Below are 25,523 nucleotides of genomic sequence, written 5' to 3' on the forward strand. Positions count from 1 at the left end.
AACAAAATTTAGTGCATCCCTTCATCCAAATTATGTGCCACCAAATTTTAAATGTGACATATGTAAGAAATGTGTATGAGATGGGCATTGTTCATCCTCCACCACTTTAATGATGTGTGCCTTGACCCGGTGGACACCGTTTGTGTCCAGCTTCTGTCTGTCTCATCCATCCAGACTGATACAGACACGTCCTGACGTTCTGTGACAGTCATGCCTTGACTGGTGAGAGCATGCTGCTGCAACACACACACACACACACACACACACACACACACACACACACACCGTTTCTGGGAGTGTGCATGCTGCGCTCTTTCTAAATATTTCTGCCTGGTAATACAAAACCAGGCATAAATTATTAAATACCGTGACTGCAGGGCGCAGGCTGTGTGGCATGAGGTAATCTTTACTGCCTGGTTTGTTTGATGGCTGTTCTGTGATCCAACAAGTGGAAATGTATTTTAAGATAAGTCTTATTGTTCGTGAATCTGAAACCAACTCAGAGTAAAGTTGATGAATTCACGTCGATCATAAACCACAGTGACGCTCAGCGCGTCTCTTTGAGGGCCTGCCTGCGGATCTGTTCGGTGAAGCAGCAGGAAAAGTGATTTCTGATTATGCACGGTCGTTATGGCAACATTGACAAAGTCGATTGGGTCCACAGTGGAACAAGAAGCGCGGCCACGCGAGCAGATTTAAACGCCTTTCTACGCTCTTGTAATAACGCAACAGCCGCAAGGATCGATCGATCGGCTGCAACCTGTGCGCGCAGCAGACAATGGACCCACATATTCGGTCGAAGGCGGCGTTTCGGCTGTAGAGTGACGTTGTACGGCAGGTCTTTATACCAATGATACAAGTCAGTCCTATTCCGCGGGGACTGATCGCAATGAACGCGCGTCGGAGCGCGGCACGGCAAAGGAGCAACCACAGCGCGACGACGCGATCAGGGGGATGCGGCATCGGTGCGCGGGGGCTGCCCATCAGCCCCAAAACCCCGACGAGCAGCACGGGATCCGCGAACAGAGCCACGGCACTGTCACTCCTGTCTTCAGCCTGCCGCCCCCGCCCTCTTCTCACCACCGGGACCGCACTTTGACCACCGGCGCGCACCGCCAGAGCCTGCAGGAGCTCCCGTGTCTGAGCCAGCCGTCCAGGAGACCTGTTCACGGCGGCGGACCCACCGGCGGGCAGCCGGCGCACCTGCGGCAGGATCCCTGGGCCCCGGCCGGCGCTCAGCAGCCTGTTTTTCCAAGCTGCCACTGCAGCTTTTCCGAGCAAGAGGGGAGCCTCTCTCAAAATCAGCACCATCCTTTCGTTCCTCTCCCACCGCAGCCCTCCCCATCTCTCCCGCCGCCACCAACGTCGTCCTCCCCCTCTCTGCTGTTTTCTGGGGCATCTAAAAGAGAGGATCGGCTCCAAACGAGTGAAAATAATTACCAACAGGCAACCATCGTGGAATGCTGCAGGGGAAGAGGAGGAGCGGGAGCGCACCGAGACCACAGACAGTTGTTGCAGCAGCAGAAGCTCCAAAAGAGAGACCCCTCCCCGGACGGAATCCGCGCAAACTTACAGAAAGGGCGCTGTTTAAATGCATGTGACTCAGCTCAGGAGCCGCAGCAGCAACAGATCCCACAATTACGCGCGCAGCAACAGCCGCTGGTTGGGAGCAGCTTGCCTGTCAGCCACTGCGCCAGCGGCTCGGGGGGGCTCTGTAGGACGCGCCACACTCCACTGCTGCATCCAGGCGCACTGGAGCTCCGTGCCACTGCCCAGCGTCCGCAGCACTGTGAGCAAGACCGCAAGGCTGGGACAAGCTCCGCGCAGGGCGACCAGGCACACGGCCGCGACCCCCGCGTAACCCCCCCGGCAACACAGCAGGCATACGCGGGGAACTCGTCTGCGACTGTCAGCAACAGCAGCAAAGACAGCCCCAACTACGGCTCCAGCTATCACCTGTGGCCGGAGAGCCCGCACAAAGGGGAGGAGAGGATCCGCATCGACCCCCCCAAGGTAGACAGACCCCCCCCCGCGATATCTGCAGAGATAAAACACATCGGCCTCAATGACCGTATGATTTGTACTGAATATATTGACGTATGTGTGTGTGTGTGCGCGCGTGTGTGTGTATGCAGGTGGCGTTTCAGTGATCGATACATGTCATCTTTACCAAATGCCTCCGCCGCACATCACGCCCGCTGCGTAGTATTGCTGATCGAACCCGCTGTTCGATTCATTTGGCGACACAAGCGACGCGCGTGCACACGGAAACTCGATTGCACACACGCGCACACACCTGTTCCATGTCACGGTGTTGTTTTGGGTCGCATGGCGCAAATATTCAAATGGCGCCCGCCCCCCCCCCAGCTGAATTAGAAAAAGGCAACATCAGCATGATTGTTGCCTCCATAGAACAGAGAGGTACCTGCGGGACACACACACGCACACGCGCGCGCGCGCGCACACACACACACACACACACACACACACACACACAATGGCGAGCTTCATGCCACCAGGCCTGCACCTGTCGGTGTGAGTCAACAGACCCCAAACTCACTTCAGACACCAGCGGGCTGTGCGTGGTTCACAGTGTAATGTAATATCTATAGGCCTATAATATACCCCCCCCCCCCCTCCCAAAAAACAAACAACAGGAGAAGGCCCGCAAATATCGGCCTCTTATTACTGCTGACCGAGCAGATGAGCATGATGACTGAAAATGTAACATGTTTAAAATCACTGAAACACAACCGAGGAAATAACAAAGCAACGCTTGTGTGTGTGGGCGCATCGTGAATATATAGGATTCGTTATGCAGCCACAAAGGAGATAAAGTTGCCATTCGTCGTTTCAAGTCATGAAAACCTAGTTTTATTTCTTAAGATCTAATGTAAACGTCAAAAGTAATAAATGTAAATGACAAATAGAAAATGTTTTTGAGCAATAGTGATTAGTTTGACATGTTAAAAACTATTTCTCTTTGCTACTACAGAGAAATAAAAACACAACAAACTGAACCTCATTGTTCCTCAAATGAGCAAAATAACTCCATTTTCTTTTTTGGCTTAAATGTAACACTAACCATAAGCCCTCCGTAAGTATTTGCTCCAAGAAAATGTGAAATATTGATCACTGGACAGGAAAGACAAAAGACAATGAGCCGCTGATGAAGGTGCTGCATCTAAATAAGGGCATCACACTCCTGTTTAAAATGCTGCAGCTGTTTTCCAGGGCCAAGCTGGCACGGGTATCAAAAGGTGGAACATTGAACCACCTTGGCATGACTTTTCTGAACTTGGCTCAGTTTCTGAGCATCAGCAGAACCACAAAACGACCGAGTAAACTTTTCTTTAGATGTTGTAATATTATTATAGAATGAAAGCTAATGTTCTACAAATGATCTGAAACATCACTAAACCTATTTGGTGCGAAAAATAATCAGTTAAGATTTGGTTTAAAGAAGCAGAGACGTTTACGAGGCCTATAGATGCTTGACAGCAAGTTGAGGAAGTCACTGACAACGGATATCTCAGCGAAAACCGTACGGCTAATAATTGCAATATATATATATATATATATATATATATTTAATTTTAACCCTTTAAAGCCCGATTCATGAAGTAACTGCCAGAAAACTCTATTTTTTGGAGAATAATGTCTGACAAATTTGTAAAATAAATTATATAATTTTTGCTAAATCCAGATTTTTTTTCCCATGGAATATGCAGATGCACTTGTTTGGTTGTATCCATCAGCTTGTGTCAAACTTCTGCAGTAGAAGTCTTAAAATCCTGAAAGGCCAAGTGTATCAAATATGATACATTTGGCTATAAAGGGTTAAATTGATCTGTGGCTTTCCAGAGTGCAATTTCAACCATAAACAGATTGTGGGTGTCGTGCATTTCTATTACATAATCCAGTTTGAGTCAGGAAAATCTGACAGGAAAAAAACCATCTGAGAAGTACTCTAGAGTATCAAACCTTTTCCACTCACTCAGATCTTAACATGCAAAGTGTTTTACTACGGCTGGACTCTCTCATCAGCTCCCGGGTATCAATGGGCTCATGGTTACAACTCTTAGACTCACTCTCGGTGAGGCAGGCCTCGACCCCAGCAGCCGTTTGAAATCCCTGGAACACTTGTGACCAAACAAGCCTGATAAAGTTTGCGCGATTACACAATCCCACAGTGCACCGAGCAACCTAATAGCCAGCCCACATAGCTGATTGCAGGTAGCACCATATTTTGACTTGCCTCAGCAACAGAGTGCTTTGAAAGGTGTATTGCTGCTTCTTTTAGGATAGGCTGTGTAAGTACTCTGATGCCTGCCACTCACTGCTATGGAGATCTGCCCTGTAGGGCTGCAGAACAACCACTTGTGGACTGGTTCTTTTCAGGGCTGGTTTTCTTTTTTTTTTTTTTAGCTGTGATTAATTTCTGTGCAGTTTTTATCTAACTTCTCCAGAGGTTAACAGGGATTTAAAGAATAAGTATTTATTAAAAATAAATACTTTAGTGGTGCAGCTAGCAAGTATTTTTTTTACTGATTTTTGAATCCGCAAATTGAGTTTTCAGTGTTAAAATTGTATATTTTTTGCTGACTCCTTTTTGAATCCGATCCAGATTAAATTCGGTGTCAAATCGCATAAACATTTGTCAAAAATTAACCGAGATATTGAGAAACAGGAATTTTGAAGCTCCATTAACTGCAATCTTAACGGAAAAGTTTGTCATTTGTTCCTGGAAACATTCCCAAAATTCATGAACATTTCCTTGAGATCTGTCTGTAACCTTTTGAATTATCTTGGTAAAAAACAGACAGAGAAAGAAACAAACCAATGCCGGCGATGACGCGACCCCCGCCGGGCGGAGGCAATCAGGTTACGTGGCACTATTGCGTCACAGTGAGAATGTTTGAATACCTTGCTTCAATTTGTCCTGTGCGGCGTTTGCATGTTTGCCGTTTTCTCCGGCTTCCTCCCACCTGCAACAACAACATTTCCTGAAAATTTAATCAAGATTCGTCCAGAACTTTTAGAGTTATCTTGCTAACGGACGGATGGACAGACGGATTACATAATCTCCGTCTCGGCGGCGTTAATAACAAATATTCTTCATGACAAATATTTTGTTTTTATAGTAATGTTAATCTAAACTTGACTTCAAGGACCCGTTCCATAAAACGCTAAAGAAAAGTTTGGATAAGAGTCCAGCAACTGACTCTAGCTAGTCTCAGATCAGTTTGGCTAAAGCTGTTCCATAAAGGTGAAATCAAGCTGATCCATCCATGTGCATGCACTATAGTGGAGATTAGTGCATGTACGTGCTATTCTCAGGCTCCTCGAGACCAGCAATAATGAACACTAAGTTACTGTTTGACGGGAAAATTCAATATAATTACGTGATACAGTATGTTTTCACTTTTGATTGTATTCATTAGAAAAGCACACAGAGAGCGCAGACCTCCACCAAGCAGCTCATTCCCCTCCTAATTAGATTTACACCGCCCACATGGTGATCTGGATCATCACCAAAAAGGTTCTAAATTGTTCTTGATATCTTTATACGCTAACCATGAAAAGTTAAATCGGAGTTGATGTTATTTTTTTACAGATTTTTTATCCGTAAATTTGGTTTTCAATGTGAAAATGTCATCTTCTTTTCTAACGTCATTCTGGATTTTGCTTACAGACAGACGGACGGACGGACAGACAGACACAGGCGATTACATAACCTCGATAAAAAAAGAAGGCTTCTCTTCTCGTGTCAACTCGTCCTTGTGTGTGTGTGTGTGTGTGTGTCAGGTGATTGTCGGTTCACCTTTCTTTTATTTTGTGTTGTTTCTTTTTTTTTTGTTACTGCATATGAGCTCGAAAATTGACAACATCGATGGTGTCAGTCATTGTTCGAGTTTCATGCAATTTATTTTTGATGTGATCGCGGCCTTCACCTGCCCTCTCGGCAGACGAGTCTATCGTGCTTTACTAAGTTCTATTTCCTACTTTCCGCCATCGTGGGCTGTGCTGCTGCACGGTGAAACATGGAGCCGACAAGACGGACAGACAAAAAGTGAAGAATAGACAGGCCACCGCTATTGCACATAAGGTTATTGCAGAATGAATGGTTAGAAAAGCTACTACAGTGAAGCCTTTTGTGTATGTCCTGCCTAACTGCGTATAATCATCCTATATGATCTGAGAAATGTCAACACAGTATATCTCAAAAAGTGGTACTTTCAACCAACTTAGTGTCTCTTGGACGCTGTCTGCACTCTGCAGGCTGTAGTGGGGTCAGCATTTAGTGCTGTGTTTCTTCGTGGAGCTGCGCAAACTAGAAAGTGAATTATTGAAATGGAGAATTGGCCTTTAGTTTGACCAACTGTTTATCTTTAGATGTGCCGAAGTGAACGGGAACATCATGGATCATTTATTGGCAAAAAAAACACACACACACACACACCACATCACTAGTGCTGATGTGATAAGTTGGGGGGCGACAATTAGTCAAATTTGTAGCAAAAAAACAGAAGAAAAAACCCGCTGACACGACAAATCTAGGACGACATCCATGTTTCCGTCGTCGTCACCGGACAGATGCCTGCAGCCAGAGGTTCATCCAGGCGACGCCTTCGTGCAGCTTCCAGTCAGGACTCTAAATACGGCACAGTGCGACAGTGCTAATAAATGGCTCCTCTTCATAAGGTGCATTCTATCATTAGACACCTTCCCTTAAATGGTGGTGCAAAATGAACAGAAGACAATTTAACCATTAATCGTCTTTGACAGTTAATCATCAGCTAAAGTTCTCCAATTGTGACAACAAGACTTACTCTTCCTTCTCAAAGTGATTTGGAATATTTCCAGTGTTGGCTGCTTTCACTCATTTAAAGTGCTTACTTTGCACTTTTTGCCTCCTTTTTGTTTTGTTTTAAACTCACTTATATTGAGGATGACTTATTGCGAGTGAATTTAGTGAGTTTAGTGATCGTTTTACAGCTTTCTTCCTGTATAAATGAAGGACAATGCTGAGTTAATTGTGCGGCTGGCTCCTTTTTAAAGCAGTATATCTCATCAGTCGTGCGTTTACACTGGCCTTCCAATAATTGTGAAGTAACATTGAATGCTGGCTTTCCGAACGATCGGCTTTGAGTTTCATTTGACTGAACCTGCACGAGGAGTGTATTCAATTACTTGCAGCCCATTTGAATCCAAAGACAGGACAGAAAGCGCGTCGGGGCTTTCCTCTGCTGCTGTTTGCTGACTCTCCTGCACGGCCGATGTTCTCACGCTGCCAGCCGTTGCTACAATTCATAACTTGGCTGCTCCAGCTGTCTGGATGTTTCTGCTTTCTAATATGTTGTAACTTCTGATTTCTTCTCGCTCTCTTTTTATGCCGCAGCATGCCAAGTCCCAACCATACCTCTTTGTTTAGTGAATGACCGCAGCTTATTTATATGGTAATTCCTGTGAGATGCTGGCCGAGGGATGCCAGGCATATAATGTGTCACCACAATGCATATGCTTTATGGCTAATTAGGTTATTGATCTGGGGCTGTCCCTCCGTTAGGGCACGATCACGACACAAAAGAGTATGAGAGTGCGAGTAATACAGCTGTAAGTAGATATTTGTAATTCATTACACTGATGGGCTGTGTGTGTGTGCGTGTGCGTGTGCGTGTGTGCACATCTGCAACATCTTATGATGTTGCAGATGTGCACTTCATTGAGCCATTGAAATATTGCCTGGTGTCTGTTTTCAAATGTTTGCTAATCACAGTGTTTGATCGTAGTGCAGAGTGCAGTAATGAGATGTGAGCGATGTGTGATTTCATCGTACTGTCCACCGACACAAGGCTCTCAGCCTGCCCTTGAAAGTTTGGAAAGCTTCTCCTGCCATAGTGAAATTCAATAAGAGGAGCGTGAGATTTGTACAGCAGTGTGTGTGTGTGTGTGCACGCAAGCTGGCAGTGTCCATGTGAATACATGCGTGTTGGGAAATACATGAGTTCCCTGCTCGTTGGAGAAGCTGCTGCAGGTCAGAGCTTGACTGCTAATCCCCTGAATTACCATCCTACTTAATTTGCAGCATGTGATACATAACTGTTCCTCTGTAAAACGAAATCATAACCTCCTCTAGCCACAGATAAATATTCAGTGAAAATTCCTTTCACTGTTTATAGAGAACCATTTGTTCAAAAGCTGATTCTGTGGGAATTTGAATTTGTAATATATGGGTGTCTAACATACACAAATTACTCTTATATATGGGTGTCTAACATACACAAATCACTCTTATATATGGGTGTCTAACATACACAAATTACTCTTATATATGGGTGTCTAACATACACAAATTACTCTTATATATGGGTGTCTAACATACACAAATCACTCTTATATATGGGTGTCTAACATACACAAGTTACTCTTATATATGGGTGTCTAACATACACAAATTACTCTTATATATGGGTGTCTAACATACACAAATTACTCTTATATATGGGTGTCTAACATACACAAATCACTCTTATATATGGGTGTCTAACATACACAAATCACTCTTATATATGGGTGTCTAACATACACAAATTACTCTTATATATGGGTGTCTAACATACACAAATTACTCTTATATATGGGTGTCTAACATACACAAATTACTCTTATATATGGGTGTCTAACATACACAAATTACTGTTGCAGTGACTCAGTGAGCCTATGTGTGCTTTTTCCAGCCAAAGTGGCTCAGCTCAAACCCACAGCTTTACAAACTGAGCCAGAGGACGAGCTGAATGAAGCTTCTTCCCTTCCCCCGTCATTCCCTCACATCACCTAGCAGGAGAATAGAAACAGCTCCAATGTGCAGCAACAGCGTGGTGCGTTTAGAACCTGCTGAGGTTGGCATCCGGAGATGTAAGCTTCAGAACAACATCGGCTCTATAGAATTATCTCCAAGTGCAGGTTTGCGTATTTGTCGTGTTTGAGACAGTGCTGAAGTGTTGGAGTGAACGAGGGGGAGGATGGCATGTCTTCATCATGTCTTTCTGGTATCCTTTACTGTCTTTTACTGAAAGCGTGACTTCAGTCATCCTTATCGAAGCGTGAATGCACCAAATATGCATGTTTGTTTGCAGTACTGTCGAAAAAGCCATAAAATACACTACTGTTATTGAATGTTTTTCATTTGTTCACACGGTGCTGACTGCAGAACTGAAAGATGTCTCACCCCCCCCCCCCCCCCTCCCCCCTCCCCCCCACACACAGCCTCCGCTTTTCTGTGCTTCAGCTGTTGCTGTGTCCTTCTCTTTGTGCTGTAGTTCCTATACAGCTGCTCCAGCATCTATTATCGGCCATCCTTCTGACTGTTAACCCCTTACTGGGTGCCATGCAGTCTCTGCTCTTTCCCTTTGTCACTGCGTATTATCTTTAACCCTTTGACAACGCTGCCTTCCATCTCTTGTGCACCTCTTCTTTTGAGAGAGTCCATTTTCAATGCGTAGTTTCTGCTCCCCAAGCCACATCTTCTCTGTCAGATTGAAGAAGAGAAAAAAAAAAAAAGGCTTTTAAAATAGAATCAATTCACTCTTAAGGGCCCAGGGGCCATTAGAAAACCGCTGCACTTAATTTCATAACCAAAAAAAAGAAGACGCACTGTAGGCTATTAACACAATTCCCAGAGCTTTAATCATGTGACACGTAGGTAGGCCTGATAGAGCAGCGTGGAAGACAGCTACTCTTGACTGGGAGGAGACTCTGGGATGAGCAGCATGGTGCGCTGTGTTGGGACTGATAATGAATGTGAATGCTTTTCAGCTGGCCTCCAACTTACCAGAGGAGACAAGGCTCCAGAGCCAGATAAGAGTTCTCCATTCGTTTTAGTCTATGTAAGGCCAGCGTGCAGGTGGAGCAAGCTTGAGCCAGGTGATGCATGTTAGAGGTGAAACTAATAACTATTGGAATGTCAAAATGTACATTCTGCTTTTCCTGTTTTATAAATTAAATAAGAAACAAATTAGAAACAAAATCAACAGATGAGAAAAATATAACTGAAACTGAGTTGTTGAAATGCTAAAAACGACAGTATCTCCAATTCCGCGTCACTCTGTCTTGCCCTCCTATTTTTCCCGTCGGCCCGTGTCCTCCTGTTATAAATCTGAGGCAGGACATTTACCGGCAAGTCTCCAGTCAATCTCGACTGGGTTTGCTGCGCTATCGATCTGTCCTGCTCTATAGGTTGTCCTGACTTCGCTCTCCCCTCTATTGACGTTTCTGCCTTAAGAAAAGAAAGAAACTGCCTCGGCTTGAATTTACAGAGGGCTTCCTTTTTAAATTTACAATCTCCTCACAATAAAGGTAGCGGTCATTGAGCCATGTTGCTGTTGGGTCCCACAATCGTGAGTACAGTTTGATACAGAGATAAGCATAGTGGGGTAATGGTGTGGGTAATAAGGTGTTTAAGGGTAATAACCACAGTGGGGGAATATACGACCACTACGGTCCCGTTGGAAGGTCAGATCGCCGCTGCGGGGGGGGGGGCTGCCACCGAATGAAGACACACACAGACTAAACTCTAGTTTGTGGTTTGTGTCTTCGCTCTCTGACCGCAAACGTCATTGGCAGGACTTGCTGCAAAGAAGAGCAAAAGTTGTAAAACTAGAAGCACCAATAGTGAACTGTAAACAGTGTAAATATGAATATGACCTATAGGGTTAGACTTATGGTTAGGTTCTAACACATTAAAAGGCTTCAAGAGTTGACGGTTCTGATGATTCCTTTCCTCACATTTCCAACCATTATCCATTTATCGGGATCAGCCCATCTATTACTGGTCTGATCCACAAATCAAGTTTCTAATAACGGCCTCCTTTAATTTGCAGGATATTGAAATTGTTCTTAATGAAGCCCTGCATGTCCCAGTGGAAAGGTTACCCCCCCCCCCCCCCGCCCAACAGTTCCAACCCTTTTCTACCCAGGACCTAATTTATGAGGCACACACACAAGGGAGTATTCGTGGAATAACCTTGCTTGGTCCTAATTAGAATAGGACACATTCCCGCAGGCTGTGGGAACGTGTCCTATTTGTCCATGGAGGTTTTGTCATGTTTTTTGTCTACTTTTATTTCCGAATCTTTGCGCAGCACAAACAGAGGAACAAGAGGAAGAGCTGGTCAGTGATTCCAATGCAGTATTAAACCCAACATATTCCCTTTGATAGGACACGTATATGAAACCAGGCTCTGCACTGCATGTATTGTGCTCAATACTGGTGGAAGGAAATATTTCATTACTGTACAGCAATGTGCTCCTAGTAGTAATATCTAGCTTCTGTCTGGCTACACTCTCGCTACGGCCACGTCATCTTTCAGATGATTCATAGTTGGAGTGAACGTGATGCCAGCTAAAGACTCTTCCGCTGTGAGTTAATGCTACTGTCCCATATTTTAAATGGTTCCTTGCTTCAGTAAAGGTTACAGCAGCCCAGAGGCAAACTTCTGTGTTGCTGAGCTTGGGCTTTTTTTTCTAGCATTGTAGCAATTTGTTGGATGTAGATTTTATTATTGCTTTTTCTTGGCTTGCTGAGTTGCAGCATTGGGTCGTTCTGTAGGAGAGAGGGGCCACTGGGGGTAGGCCCTGTTACACAACTCATGGCTGGGGGGCTGGGGCAGCTCTGTGTCCGACAACATTCTGTCTGACCCCTGTTCTTAACCCTTTCTTTATACTCCAGGCAACCTACCTTTGATAGAACGGGAGATTAGGTATCGTCCTGGGCTTTAATTAAACTATAAGAAGCCTCACACTTATGACAATTTATGTATATATCAATTCCTTCAGAGCATCAAGGTCTGTTCCTCATCACCATGACACAACAGTTCCCTTGGGGATTACATCAGGACTGCTGATGCACATTCTAGCTGATACATTTTGGAGTGGTCGTATATATATGTAGCTGTCTAGTGCTGATCCTGAAAGTGACGTCTTTTCCGCAGCATTGATTCGGGGAATGTTCTTTATCTTGCCCACTTTGGTTGTTTTTTTTGGTTTGCGCATGTCCATGACAAGACAAGGTGGTGGCTTTTTGGTTTTGCTTTGATTTTGTATCGATTATCTTTGTTCCTGCGTGATGATTGCATTTGAATGGAACTTTTCCACATTATTAGATGTGTTAATTTATTCCCATCACAAACTTTGGCTCATACTTACGACTTTTCTGATTTGCAGTATGGCTTTATCGCTAACAATCTTTAAGTTACAACCTTTTTAAAAAGTTATATCAAAACTGAATTTTTTATCGTAATTACTGTGGCGGCTAAAGAGTTAAACATTAATGCATCAATAAATACTTTATATTAGCATGAACTTACAAGAACAACATAAATCTTTTAGAGAGATATTTTAGATATACTAAACACTGTGGCCAATTACACACCATAAATTGATGTTCAAATCCATGAGATTAAAATATTGAGTGCAACGTGCCTTCATGTTCTTATCACATGGAAGCAGATCAAGCAACTTGCTGATTGTATCAGATGTGAAATCGCTGTCAGACTTCTGAACGTCGGCCGCCTCTTCACTGCTCAGGACAGCTGCATCTTTGCCCAACACTTACCTTAGTTCAACTTATCCCACCCCAGGCCGGAGGCAGCCATTATTTACCGGCAGACATTCCTGCAGAGATACAAGGATAGGGAGCGATAACACTCAGCTCTCTTTCTAGCATTTATACATATACACTGTAAAAGATGACATATTGTAATTTATATTGCTATTGTACCTATATATTGCTTATACCTATACGCATTAGGAGCTCTTACAAGATAAGATCATTCATATATTGTATATTTCCATCAGTGCAATCACAGTGATGGAGGATTCTATGAATGTAAGGCTGCGGTTTCTCTGTCTTTACCAGCGCTGATTAATGGTCCACAATCTGGTCAGGGATGGACACCCGAGTCCTGATGCCTGCTGGCCTGTCAGAGAAATATGACAGCGTCTAGTGTGCAGGAACAAACCAGAGGATGTAGCCTGCAGTGCTCCATCAGTCTAGGGGCTGGCAGATACACACAGGGAGCTGTCTTCCTTTTCTTTCTTTTATGTACTTCTTTTTCATGCTCTCTATCTTTCCTCAACGCCTAGATGTCTGACTCGTTTTGTCACCTCTTATCTTTTCACCTTCATGTTCCTTTCTTCATGCCAGCCATGCCAGCATCTGTCCGCTGTTCGTAGATTTCACACTCACACAGCAGACTTTGGATCCCCTTGCGCTTAATTTGCTGCTGCACGTTCTACATCAATGTCCGACCTAATCCAGCGCCTGGCTGATGCTCAGCTTGTTCAGCGAGCACGTGCACGCATCCGCCCACCTATCCAGACCTGCAATTAAACAACGTGGCACTGGCAAATACACACAAAGTTGAACATTATAGAAGGCACATTTCATTGTTAAAGCATATAAGCCTTCAATGCTGCAACACAGTAGCCCCAGACTGCATAAAGGGATGAAGGTTTTCTATTAGATTTGAGCTGGCTGGAGTGAGAGAGAAAGGAGAAAGGCAGAAAGTTGCCTTCATTTCAACTGTTCCGCACTGAGGCATTTCAATTTGATTATAAGTCTCCATTTCATAGAGCCTGGATGCTGCATGCCATTCAGAATGCAATTGAGCCAGTGGTCAGCTGGGCCACCAGCCACCTCCCCCATGTCTGCTCTTTGGGGGCATTGGGGGGGGGGGGGGGGGCGCTAAGGCAAAGCCAGCCCGAGCTTGGATAGCTGGTTAAGTGGTTGAGCATATGGAAATGATCAATTGCTTTGCGGTTTGGTGATGCGATGTGAGGAATCCTGCTGCAAAATCTGTCTGCACAGATATTCTATTAATTGTCCCTCTATCTGCAGCACTAAATCATCCCACAGAAACGTCAGTGTTCATGCACAGTGATCGATGGGATGGCTGCTTGTATTTGGGAAAGGCCTGGCCTGGTTCTGTGGCTGATGTTCACGAGAGACAGGTAGCTAAAGCTGCAGCCCTGCTCTCTTGGTGTCCGTCATCAATCGTGTTCATTTACGTTTCGGGAGCAGCACTTCCTGGGATGTTCTCCTTTAAGTCTCAGGCTCTCCTGTCGTCGTGCGACTGTTACAACATGACATTTTACGCTGATCTATTGTCATGTAATTGGTCATTAGAGACCAAATTAGAGGTCATTTTTGTCTAATTCACGATCACAGTTTTCTTTAGTTTGAAATGGGAACCCAACGATGGGATTCTGCACTCTGGAACAGGAAGGATTCCTGACGGAGAGTAGTACTTATTGTACAGCCAAGCAGTTCAGCCTGCTTATTGATCACACACTGAACATAGTATCGAAGTTTGCAGTGTGTCATGACCTCTGTAAAAACTTATGTATACACTTCTGCACTTCCTGGTTCCATCACCAGGTCTCCTTTTCTCCTTTCCTTCCAGAAGACACGCCCAGTCCTCTCCTACCTGTCTCCCCGATCACCTTAGCTGTTGTATTCCAGTCTTCTGGAAGCCTCTCTTGCTCACCCAGAGCCTGTCTCACTTTTCCCCTGATTCTTTGTTGTTCAGCCTCCACCACTTTGTCCTCTGCTCTGCCTTAGTCCTCTTCAAGCGTCTTTGAGTTTCCAGAAAAGCGCTATATAAAGAAAATGCATTATTATATTATTATTATTCATCTTCACCACAAGAGTCATCTTACACATCACCAGCCTATGTTGGCTGGCTACACTCTCTTCTACCACGACCTTACAGTCACCAACCTCCTTTAAACTGCTCAATCTACACAAGATGTCGTCCACCTGTGTGCTCCTCGCGCCACTCTTGTAGGTCACCCTATGTTCTAGTCTCTTCTGGAAATAAGTCTTAACTACTGCCATTCCCATCTTTTCAGCAAAGTCCTCCACCACCTGTCCTTCTAGGTTCCTGTCCTGAATACCAAACTTGCCCATCACTTCTTCATCTCCTCTATTTCCTTCTCCAACATTCCCATTGAGGTCTGCTCCAATCACAACCCATTAAATATTCTCTTCATGCTTTATATTTAATTTGAGGCATTTTGAAGTGCCTTGTTGTTGAAATGTATCTTTTTTTTGTCTTCGGTGTCTTTCTCAGATATGATAGTCCAGGACCCATATTTACACATCAAGCATCTAAAAATACTCTGAGCTCAGAGGAGGAGGTTTTTACTTCCCCCTCAAAAGCAGGAATGTCTCTTTTGGAAATGAGTGACATCATGTTGTGACATTAGAAACCAAAGGAAGAATGATGTTTTGTAGCTGCTTGTACCTGCAGATGTCTGGAGGCTGATGTACTGTGGAACATTAGTAAAGACTGAATATATTTTTAGAGCCTACTACAAATGCAAGTTTATTGCAAGAGTCAAAATTAGTTTGATCCAGAAATATTTTCACACTCTTTTATTCTGCTTTGTCAGTAGCCGATGGATTAGTTTCAATCATGTTCTTAAATCCATTAAAAATAAATTCATCTTCTGTCTGTACAATCATTGTTTCAGTGACATTTCTAGTACTGATTTCTATTTCAAGCTTTAACCACATTTAGTGATCGGTATTACCGCTATCTCCCCCTTGAACTGCCACCTTATCGTGGAGTTTGGGTGCCCGAATGATCCCAGGGGATATGTTTATGCTACCGGTAGGGTCTCCCATGGCAAACAGGTTCTGGGTGATGGGTCAGACTGAGACAGTTTGAAAACCCCTATGACTGTCGACCGGTATGGCACAACTGGGGTCCCACCCTGGAGCCAGGCCTTGGGTCGGGGATTGTGTGCGAGCGCCTGGGTCCGGGGCCCTTTGTTGAGGGCTGTCCAGTCCCTGTATGATCGAAGTCAGAGGTTGATCCGCATTGCCGGCAGTAAGTCAAACCTGTTCCAGGTGCATGTTGGACTCCGGCAGCGCTGCCCTTTATCACCGATCCTGTTCATAATCTTTATGGACAGAATTTATACATGCAGGGGCCGGAGGGGGTCTGGTTTGCAGACCACGGGATTTTATCTCTGCTTTTTGCGGACGATGCTGTCCTGTTGGCTTCTTTAGGCCTAGACCTCCAGCATGAACTGAGGCGGTTTGCAGACGAGTGTGAAGCGACTGGGATGAGGATCAGCACCACCAAATCCGAAGCCATGATTCTTGACTGGAAAAAGATGGTTTGCCCTTTTCCGGGTTGGTGGGGAGTCTTTGCCTCAAGTGGAGGAGTTTGTTTATCTCGGGGTCTTGTTCACAAGTGAGGGAAGGAAGGAGCGTGAGATTGACAGAAGGATCGATGCTGCTGCAGTGATGCGGTCGTTGTATCGGCCCGTCATGGTGAAGAAGGAGCTGAGCCGAAAGGCAAAACTCTCGATTTACCGGACAATCTACGTTCCTACTCTCACATATGGTCATGAGCTTTGGGTCATGACCGAAAGGAGAAGATCCCGGATACAAGCTATCAAAATGAGCTTCTTCTGCAGGGTGGCTGGGCGTACCCTTAGCGACAGGGTGAGGAGCTCAGTCACCAGGGAGGAACTCGGAGTAGAGCGACTGCTCCTCCGCATCGAGAGACGTCAGCTGAGGTGGCCGGGGCATTTATTTCGGATGCCCCCTGAACGCCTACCTGGGGAGCTGTTCCGTGCATGTCCCACTGGGAGACGGCTTTGAGGAAGACCCAGGACATGCTGAAGAGACTATGTCTCTCGGCTGGCCGGGGAACGCCCCGGGATCCCCCTGGAAGAGCCGGAGGAGGTGGCTGGGGAGAGGGAAGTCTGAAAGTCCCTGCTGAGACTGTTGCCTAAACGACCGGGCCTCGGATAAGCGGTGGAAGATGAATGGGTGGATATTACCGCTATTTTCTTAAATGTCTTACTATACGGAATCATTTATTAACTGACTTTGCAGCTGAACGCTTTTATCATGAAACCTTAGCATGATCACCGTGTTTTACCCCACACTATGGGCTCCATGTCCCAATCAGGTAACACAAGGTTAATAAAACCATGCTGACCTCTTTGCTCTTCATCACTTGTGGCAAGATGGCCGTGGTTTTCGCCTTTCTCCAAAAAGGCTTTTTTCTTTTAGCTCATTTAATGAAAATCACAGAAGCCATTTTTTTGGTCTTGTTTTTTATTTTTTATTCATCTTGAACTCTAGAAAATTGCATTTTCCCACTTCACTGCTATTGAGTGGATCAATTTGCAAGCCAACCATGTTGCAAATAAAATATAAGAAGCCTTTATGTTTAATTATTTTAAAATTGGAACAATTCACTTTTTTGCCGACTGGGATATACTGCATATGTAAATGTTTTTTTCTTTTTTGTTTGATTGTAAAATACCAATCTTGTTTGTATTCTGATTTTACCCTGCTCTAATTTCTTTATCACAGCAAGATCATGATCACGGCCACCATATCAGCATCCATTTGAACAGCATTTCCTGTCATTCAAATCAAATGTTAATTCCACTGTAGAGTCTTGAAAAGCACGACAGCTCCTAATGGGATAGATTAAAAAGCTATTTAATACAGAAAAGGGGATTAGAACAAATATGGGCTGCACTAATCCTTAACCTTTAGTTATGTTCTCTGGAGCCACAATATGCACAAGACGATAGCATCACAGGACTGGAGTTAGTAAATTTCCATTAGGGCCATCCTTTATTCCCACCAGCACATTTAAAGGCATTAGACATGCTTTGTCAAACCGAATAAAAAGGGCCAACAGTGATATCACACACCCCTGACTTGTTTCTGAAAAAAGCACTGTTCCATGTGAAGTTCTCATAACCCATTTTGATAATTTGCCTGACTCTCTGAAGGGCAGGGAAGAAGACAGGCAGATGTGTTTGGGTATCTATCTGCTTGGTCAGAGAAGAAAAATAGGAGCATTTTGTCTGGATGATCAATAAATAAAACGAGTTCAGAACAAGTTTAATAGATTCTCTCATGTATTTGTTTTCATATATATCTATGTACATACAACAGTGTACAAAGTATGGGTTAAATATTTATACATCATTCTGTGATTTTGAACTTGCTCCTAAACTGCCCTTATCCTCAACTGACACTGTACGTTACAAGTTATCCTTTGATTTTCACAAGCGTCATCCAATCCTTATTGTTGCCTGTTTTTAAACTTTTATATTTTCACAATGCGCCCATTTAGGCTGCCGGCTTGAAAGAGTGCCAATAGCAGATAGGAAACACAGTCAGGCTGTGCATCAATCATTTATATCTACATTTGTGCAGTGCAAAGATTCAATTTTCTGCACTTTGTAGGTTCCACCATTGGTTATACAGTTTTATTTATACATCAAAGTTTATTTATTATTGATTTGTTTTTGAACCATCAAAAAGTGTTGCTATTTTCTTGAAGGAAAGGCTTGTGCAAAGGAATCAACTCTCAAAATCTTTGACAATTATATCTTAACTGTAACTGTCATCGTTATGTTTTTTTTATATTTTTGTTCTTACTGTACGTTTCTCCTTCTGAGCACGAAATTGTTTTGCCAGATGTTTCCCTCTCTTTACACTCCATGCTCTTTAAAGGTCCCATAGTCTACCCTTTTTCCACAAGTTAATGCAGTTCCAAAACACTTGTATGAAATATCTGTGACAGTCTTTGGTCAAAATAGCAAACAGATGCTGCAGGACAGCGTCCGTCATTTCTGTCTCAAACCGCTATGCCAGAAACCTGGAAGCAAATTTATTTGTGCCAATTTTCGCCGGAACATTAACACGAAAAGTAAACTTTATCCACTCTGCTCTTCTTCGACTCATGCAGGAGACCGAGGGAGAGCGTTGACGTGCGGAGCGCAATCAGGGGGAGAGTGTCTCTACACACACACACACACACACACACACGCCGCAATGACAACAATAATCTCAGGGTTTAATAAAAAATATTTTGAATCATGAAGGCTTTATTTTACACTTCTCCCTCATCTACTTGTCACACCAAGACGAATATCTTACAGATCAGATCTGAACTACTAGCGTGTGTGGTTTCAGCTTGATGTGTCGAGCTGGCAATAAACCCACCCACGCACACACGCGGCGATGATCCGCCCCACCTGGCTGCTCTCAACTCAAGCAGCGGCTCTACTCCGCCCTTCCCCCGGATCACCCAGCATCTCACCTGATCTCTAAGGGAGAGCCCAGCCACCCTACGGACAAAGCTCATTTCAGCCGGTTGTACCCGCGACCTTGTTCTTTAGGTTGCTACCCAAATCTCGTGACCACAGGTGAGGGCAGGAACGGAGATCGACCGGTAAATGGAGAGCTTCGCCTTTCAGCTCAGCTTCCTCTTCACCATGACGGATCGGCTTAGCGTCCATCGCCGTCTATCTCTGTCTGCCTCCCGCTCCATAAAGCATCTCGTTCACTAAAACATTTTTGCCCATTTTCGCCGGAACATTACCACTAAAAATAAACTTTATGGAGGGAAACTGCCATAGAGCATGGACGGGCAGAACGCAGACACGGGGACGCACGCACGCATGTTCACGCACATCTTGCGCACGTTTGCCCCGCCTGACATCAGAAGGGGAGGGATTTCTTCCAGACGTGTTTCAGGAGGTGATTACAGACCTACGCAAACTACGAAGGATTGACCTGATGGTTTACTTCACTGTTTTGGGTTGATAAGGACCCAAAATCACCATAACAGTGTAGAAACATGGGAAAAGTGAGTTTTTCATAATATGGGACCTTTAAACCATAGAGTAGCAGCTCCAACACCAATGCTCTGTACCAACCAACCAGTTTTTCACCTTCTTGTTGTGAAAGTCTTATTTTTATCACTCTTCCTGTTTGCAGGCTACTACTGCGCAGAAGAAGCTGAGCCATGCTGGATCCAAGCCCTCCCTCTCCGAGAGCAGCGGCCGACTCCCTCAGATAGCCATGAACACTTGCAAGTACAATGGCGGAGTGGTGAGACCACTAGTGGGCAGCCTGGCATCCTCGTCCCGCCGAAACCTCGCAGAGCTCGACTCGGAGACGCAGCCCTTGCAGACATTGCACAGCTCTGGCCTGGAGGTGGTGGTATCCAAAGGCAACAGTGGTGAAGACCCCAGCAAGGCATCCAATGAGAGTTTAGTCAGGGAGGGCAGTGGGCGGGGCAGAGGAAGGGCACCACAGAAGAAGAACAGAGACATTGGGTACAGGTTAGGCCACCGGAGAGCACTGTTTGAGAAGAGGAAGCGGCTCAGCGACTACGCACTTATCTTTGGGATGTTTGGGATTGTTGTCATGGTGACAGAGACAGAATTGTCATGGGGGGTTTACACTAAGGTAGGCTGCGTGTGTGTGTGTGTGTGATGTATGAGTGGGAGCTTTGCGTGTTGTTATCGTATCATATTGTTTTTTTTTCGTTATTTGTACGATGCTGGCAACTGTCAGATTTATGAGGAGTTGTTATTAGCAAAAGTTATCCAAAAAAGGAGTCCGGAATATTGCACGGATGCAAATTGAGAAAGAATTTCACGTGAAAGTTCAGTAGATGCTAAATCTAATTTTAATGACGACAGTCCTGCTTATTTAGCTCTTCTGCTAAAATTGGCATAAGATCAGTGTTAAGCAAAAGGACTGGTCACACTTCTGATCCCATTGTCTCTGAATACAGCATCCAGCAGGAGATGATGCTATGACCTCATAGCAGAAAAGAGATGGAAAGAGATACTCGAGAAGGAAATGAGATGAATACAGAAAGAGAAACAAAGACCTTTCTCTTTTGACCAGCTGTTAGTGCAAACAGGGGCTTTGCGACGGAGGAGCAGTTGGGAATAAAATGTTAGTAATAAAACATGGTAACAGAGGAGTTTTATACTCAATCAACAGCTTAGCGAGATTTATTTTACAGGTGTCTTTTACTTGGCATCAGTCAAAATCAACGTCTCCAAGACCTAGATTAGACAGGCATTTGGCTACATTGCCCCGGGCACAAGGGGTGTGGGAGGCATCATTGTCTTGCTCACAGTCACGGTTCTGCTCCCGGCGAAATATCACCTAGTTTGCTGTTTCTTTTCAGCACGATAGGCCTATCAGTGGGATTAACAATCGCCATAGGTAGCCATCTATCGCCCCATACTGGTGTAACTTCGCGACCGACTAAAACACTACGCGGAATGGCTTTTGAGGAGAGTCCATCATACCACAGAGTACCACTGTCATTAATCTGGACAGGTGTATAAAACAGCTCACCAAATGCCTGGTCTCTCTGAGTACATTGAACTACTATCTGAGTCGTTTTCGGATATAATAGACGTAGTGTACACATTAACAAACTCTTGTTGTGTCATTAGACGGTCTAACACACTAACCAGACTTCTCAAGCAGTCTGCATCAACATTAGCAATAGAGGGGGACGACTGCATTCGGGGCTCAACATCACCGGCACTGAGAACACTGTCAATCCGAGGCACACATTGGGACTGGGATTTTGCGGATGTTAATTTGCCACAGTGGCTGCGTTTACATGGACAAAATTTCTTTGGAATAAGTGTTTTCATGGAATAAGTGTTTTCATGCACCCTGATTGGATCATCAATCAGTATAAACCACCCCTACCAATCTGGATAGAATCTTGATCGGATTGAGCTTGATTGGGTAAGACTAATCCGATTTGGGTGTGTACATGAAGCATTGTTATTCAAAATAGGCTTTTAATCTGATTAAATGTGTCCATGTAAACGCACTTACTGTCTGCTAGGGGGATAACGTGTACAAATAATCGATATACTCCTCTGTGGTGTGCCAAATCAATTACAGGGAAGCCACGGTCACGTTGATCGATAATTTCATGCTTCATTTCCATCGTCATCGTGCGTCTTTTCTTCTCACTGCCATCCTTACCGCTCGCTTTCTTTGGACCCATCAGTTTATTCTAACAAATATTCAGAGATACATCGATACATCAGCATCTGGATGCGTGCGTGCATCTCAAATTCATGGTCGCGTCTCAAAATATTACTCGCAGGCTGACTCGTATCTCGGAAGACTTGTATGTCAAAGCGCTCATATGTCAAGGTATTACTGTATTTTCAAAACTGTGATGCCAAAATGGAAATAAACCATAATTTCTGGTTGGCAACTTTGCACCCAACGTCACAGGAGATCTCATCGGGAGATCCATGGTTTTCCTAAAGGAGGGAAGCCACGGTCGGAGGCAGCGAGCATTGGAAATGAAAAATCTTTAAACCTCTGGCAGGTGGATTAATTGTTTTATTTAATGTTATTTCACCAGAGACTCTTCAAAACAATTTGAAACATTAGAATGCCTTGAGAACACATTGCCGACGTTCGGGGCAAAGCAATCTAGGTGATAACTAAAAATACGCTCTGATATGGTCCATATTATATGAACCACCGAAGGGCAAAATAATACGGAGCTCTCGCTGTCGCCACACTGACGATTCTAAATGAATATTTCCACTGTTGTTTTCATTTGTTGTAGGAGTCATTGTTATTATAGTAGCAACCCTGGGATCATTAGTCTGCTGCAGAAGGGCATTTTTACACCACGGCTGCTAAGTTGATTTATTCAATGCCATTTTTCCAACGTCGAGGTGCCTGTGTTGTCACACACACAATGTCACACACACACACACATTGAGGATCCAGTGGGCCTATTTATTGCAAGTGACACTCACCGTGGTGGCGGCCCCCCCAGCTAATGCTAGCCTTGCCTTTCCTGCACCTAACATTAAAAGGAAAGTCCCTGCATTAGCACTGGGCTTTGATTAATGGGTAGTTTAGCTGTTGGGAACATCGTCCACAGATATCAGGCTGCAGCTACACCTGCAGCTGCATTGTTGAGCAGCATCCTGACTGCGCTGATTGTGTTTAAAACCCCATTAGCTAATAACTGTGTGTCTGGTGGGCTTGTCCATGTGCATATAGGGTTGGTCACATTGATATGATTACAGCAATGTGTAAGAGAAAATGCTCAAAGCTTTCACTTGTATTCTATTTGAATTAACTGCCTCAAGCACTCGACTCAGAAATAGTTATTTGTAAATGTGATATATCACTATTGACATCTACTGAATGTAAATGTAGACACTGAAAATTGTAAAATGCATGACAGCTTATTTTGTTATTCTGATAATGATATGCATATTGCAAAAAAATATTTGAGTGGCTATTTTAATATTTTTCTCTTGTCTTTTTCTCTCACCATAGGAATCTTCATATTCATTTGCACTGAAATGCCTTATCAGCCTTTCCACTGTTATATTGCTTGGTCTTATAATAATGTACCATGCCCGGGAAATCCAGGTAAGTCCACCACAGTGACAAAAATAACGATGACATGCATGTTGATGATAGCAATGATAACAGTTTCTGATTCGGCAAATGGACTTCACTAAGAAAACTGAAAAAGAGACTGGAAAATGTATTTTGTCGTGCTGAGAAATGAATATGAAAAATCAATGAATACTAACATGAATATTTGAATCTACAATATGCATGTATTACACTGTAAAGTATGACTGCACATAGTTATGAACATACAATATGCATGTATTACACTGCAAAGTATGACTGCACGTAGTTATGAACATACAATATGCATGTATTACACTGTAAAGTATGACTGCACATAGTTATGAACATACAATATGCATGTATTACACTGTAAAGTATGACTGCACGTAGTTATGAACATACAATATGCATGTATTACACTGTAAAGTATGACTGCACGTAGTTATGAACATACAATATGCACACATATTTATCTGATTAATTGCGATGACAGGATTTCAATTCAAGAATTCACATTTGTGTGTATGTTCATTCAGAAGTCATTAATTCATAGAGTCTAAAAAACACAACAGAAATTTGCTGCCATTAAATTACACAGTTTACAAGTCTTTCTATAGCTGAAATATTATAGACGTATCAAAATATCTATTGAGCCTCTCTTTGGCGATATACACAGTTTTCATGCCTTGTGGGAGAAACCTCTGAAACAAGTCCTTGTTGTATGTTTGTCTTCCTTCAGCTGTTTATGGTTGACAACGGTGCAGACGATTGGAGGATAGCCATGACGTATGAGCGCATCTTCTTCATCGTGCTGGAGCTGCTGGTGTGTGCCATTCATCCCATTCCAGGCCAGTACGTCTTCACCTGGACGGCGCGGCTGGCCTTCACCTACACGCCGTCAGTGGCCCATGCTGATGTGGACATCATCCTCTCCATCCCCATGTTCCTGAGGCTCTACCTGATCGGCAGGGTCATGTTGCTCCACAGCAAGCTGTTCACCGACGCTTCGTCTCGCAGCATCGGCGCGCTCAACAAGATCAACTTCAACACACGCTTTGTCATGAAGACCCTCATGACCATCTGTCCCGGAACTGTTCTGCTGGTTTTCAGTATATCCTCCTGGATCATTGCTGCATGGACTGTGCGTGTCTGCGAGAGGTAAACACAGGGTTGTGACTAGTGTACGGCATACACTGACACACCCACCACATATTACTGCGTTTAGAAACAAGCCGATACACCTTTCATTGGCGCAACAATCACTCCACGACTGTTTTCATCGCTGTTTCAGATGGCTTGTCCATAATTCATGAGTGTTTAATTGCTTGTGTGCTGAATGGTTTGTTTTAGTAATGCAGAGCAGCCCCAAGGATACCCCCCCCCCCCCCCCCAACCCATGTTCTGCCCAAAACTGCACATCAGGCTCAGTCTCAAGGGGGGCAGCAGCAATTCTCACTGCAAATGAAAGAGGCAGGGAGAAATGAAAAGCTTTTTTTCCCGTTCACGTTTTGCATTTGCAGAGGGAACTTAGACATTAATGCCGGCTTTGATGTTTCAAAGTCAATTTTGCGGCGGCGGCGGCGTAGTGGAAGGGGAGCCCGCGTTTGGTGGGGAGGAGAGTGGAGGCTCTGCATCAGCAGTTCTTGTCAGATCCAATATGATACCATTCACTGACGGTCTAACGTCAGCTCTCAAGTAGGCTCCAGGTCCTCCTGCAGCTCACCTTGCCTACTGTTACCAAGTACCACCCACCTCCTCTTTACCAACCCCCCCCCCCCCCACATTTGCCACTAACCCTCCCATGTTGGCATATGCTTAAAACAACACACTGTCCCGTTTGACTACTATCAGCAATGCTTCTAAATGGTTTAAACAGCTCCCTCATTCCTCTTTTTATCACCAGCCTTAGAGATAATAGCATAGATATTCACTTCCTTTCTCACACTGGAGGATCAATACCATTCTCATGTCAGTGTGGTTGATATGTAGCTAGAACCACCGGCCTGCTACCTTAGCTCAGCACGAAATAAAGGAGAAGCCAGCAGCTGTACAATCGTTGGACGGCAGGAACAAATACAAATGTGTTGTAGGTCAGGAATAAATTGTGTCTCAGTTTATGGCCTGCATCCTTTCAAGACTGTGTTGTACACTAAATAATTCCTTCATAAATCCCCCCCCCCCCCCCCCATGAATCATTCATGGGCCACGATTCACTGTGGTCCAGTGGGAAAGAAAAACAATC

The 25,523-nt window shown here is 44.3% G+C and overlaps 1 protein-coding gene across 1 annotated transcript in view; it reads left to right on the top strand.

Annotated features, from left to right (window-relative positions):
* Positions 1-954: 954 nt before the first annotated feature.
* Positions 955-25,523, top strand: part of LOC137904475 (small conductance calcium-activated potassium channel protein 2-like) — a 40,845-nt gene continuing 16,276 nt past the window's right edge. The window contains exons 1-4 of the mRNA XM_068748659.1: positions 955-2,013; positions 19,832-20,314; positions 23,195-23,290; positions 24,021-24,439. Of these exons, the coding sequence (XP_068604760.1) occupies positions 955-2,013; positions 19,832-20,314; positions 23,195-23,290; positions 24,021-24,439 (2,057 nt within the window). The remainder of the gene's footprint in view (positions 2,014-19,831; positions 20,315-23,194; positions 23,291-24,020; positions 24,440-25,523) is intronic.

The sequence above is a fragment of the Brachionichthys hirsutus genome, chromosome 15 (assembly GCF_040956055.1).
Source record: "Brachionichthys hirsutus isolate HB-005 chromosome 15, CSIRO-AGI_Bhir_v1, whole genome shotgun sequence".
NCBI lineage: Eukaryota > Metazoa > Chordata > Actinopteri > Lophiiformes > Brachionichthyidae > Brachionichthys > Brachionichthys hirsutus.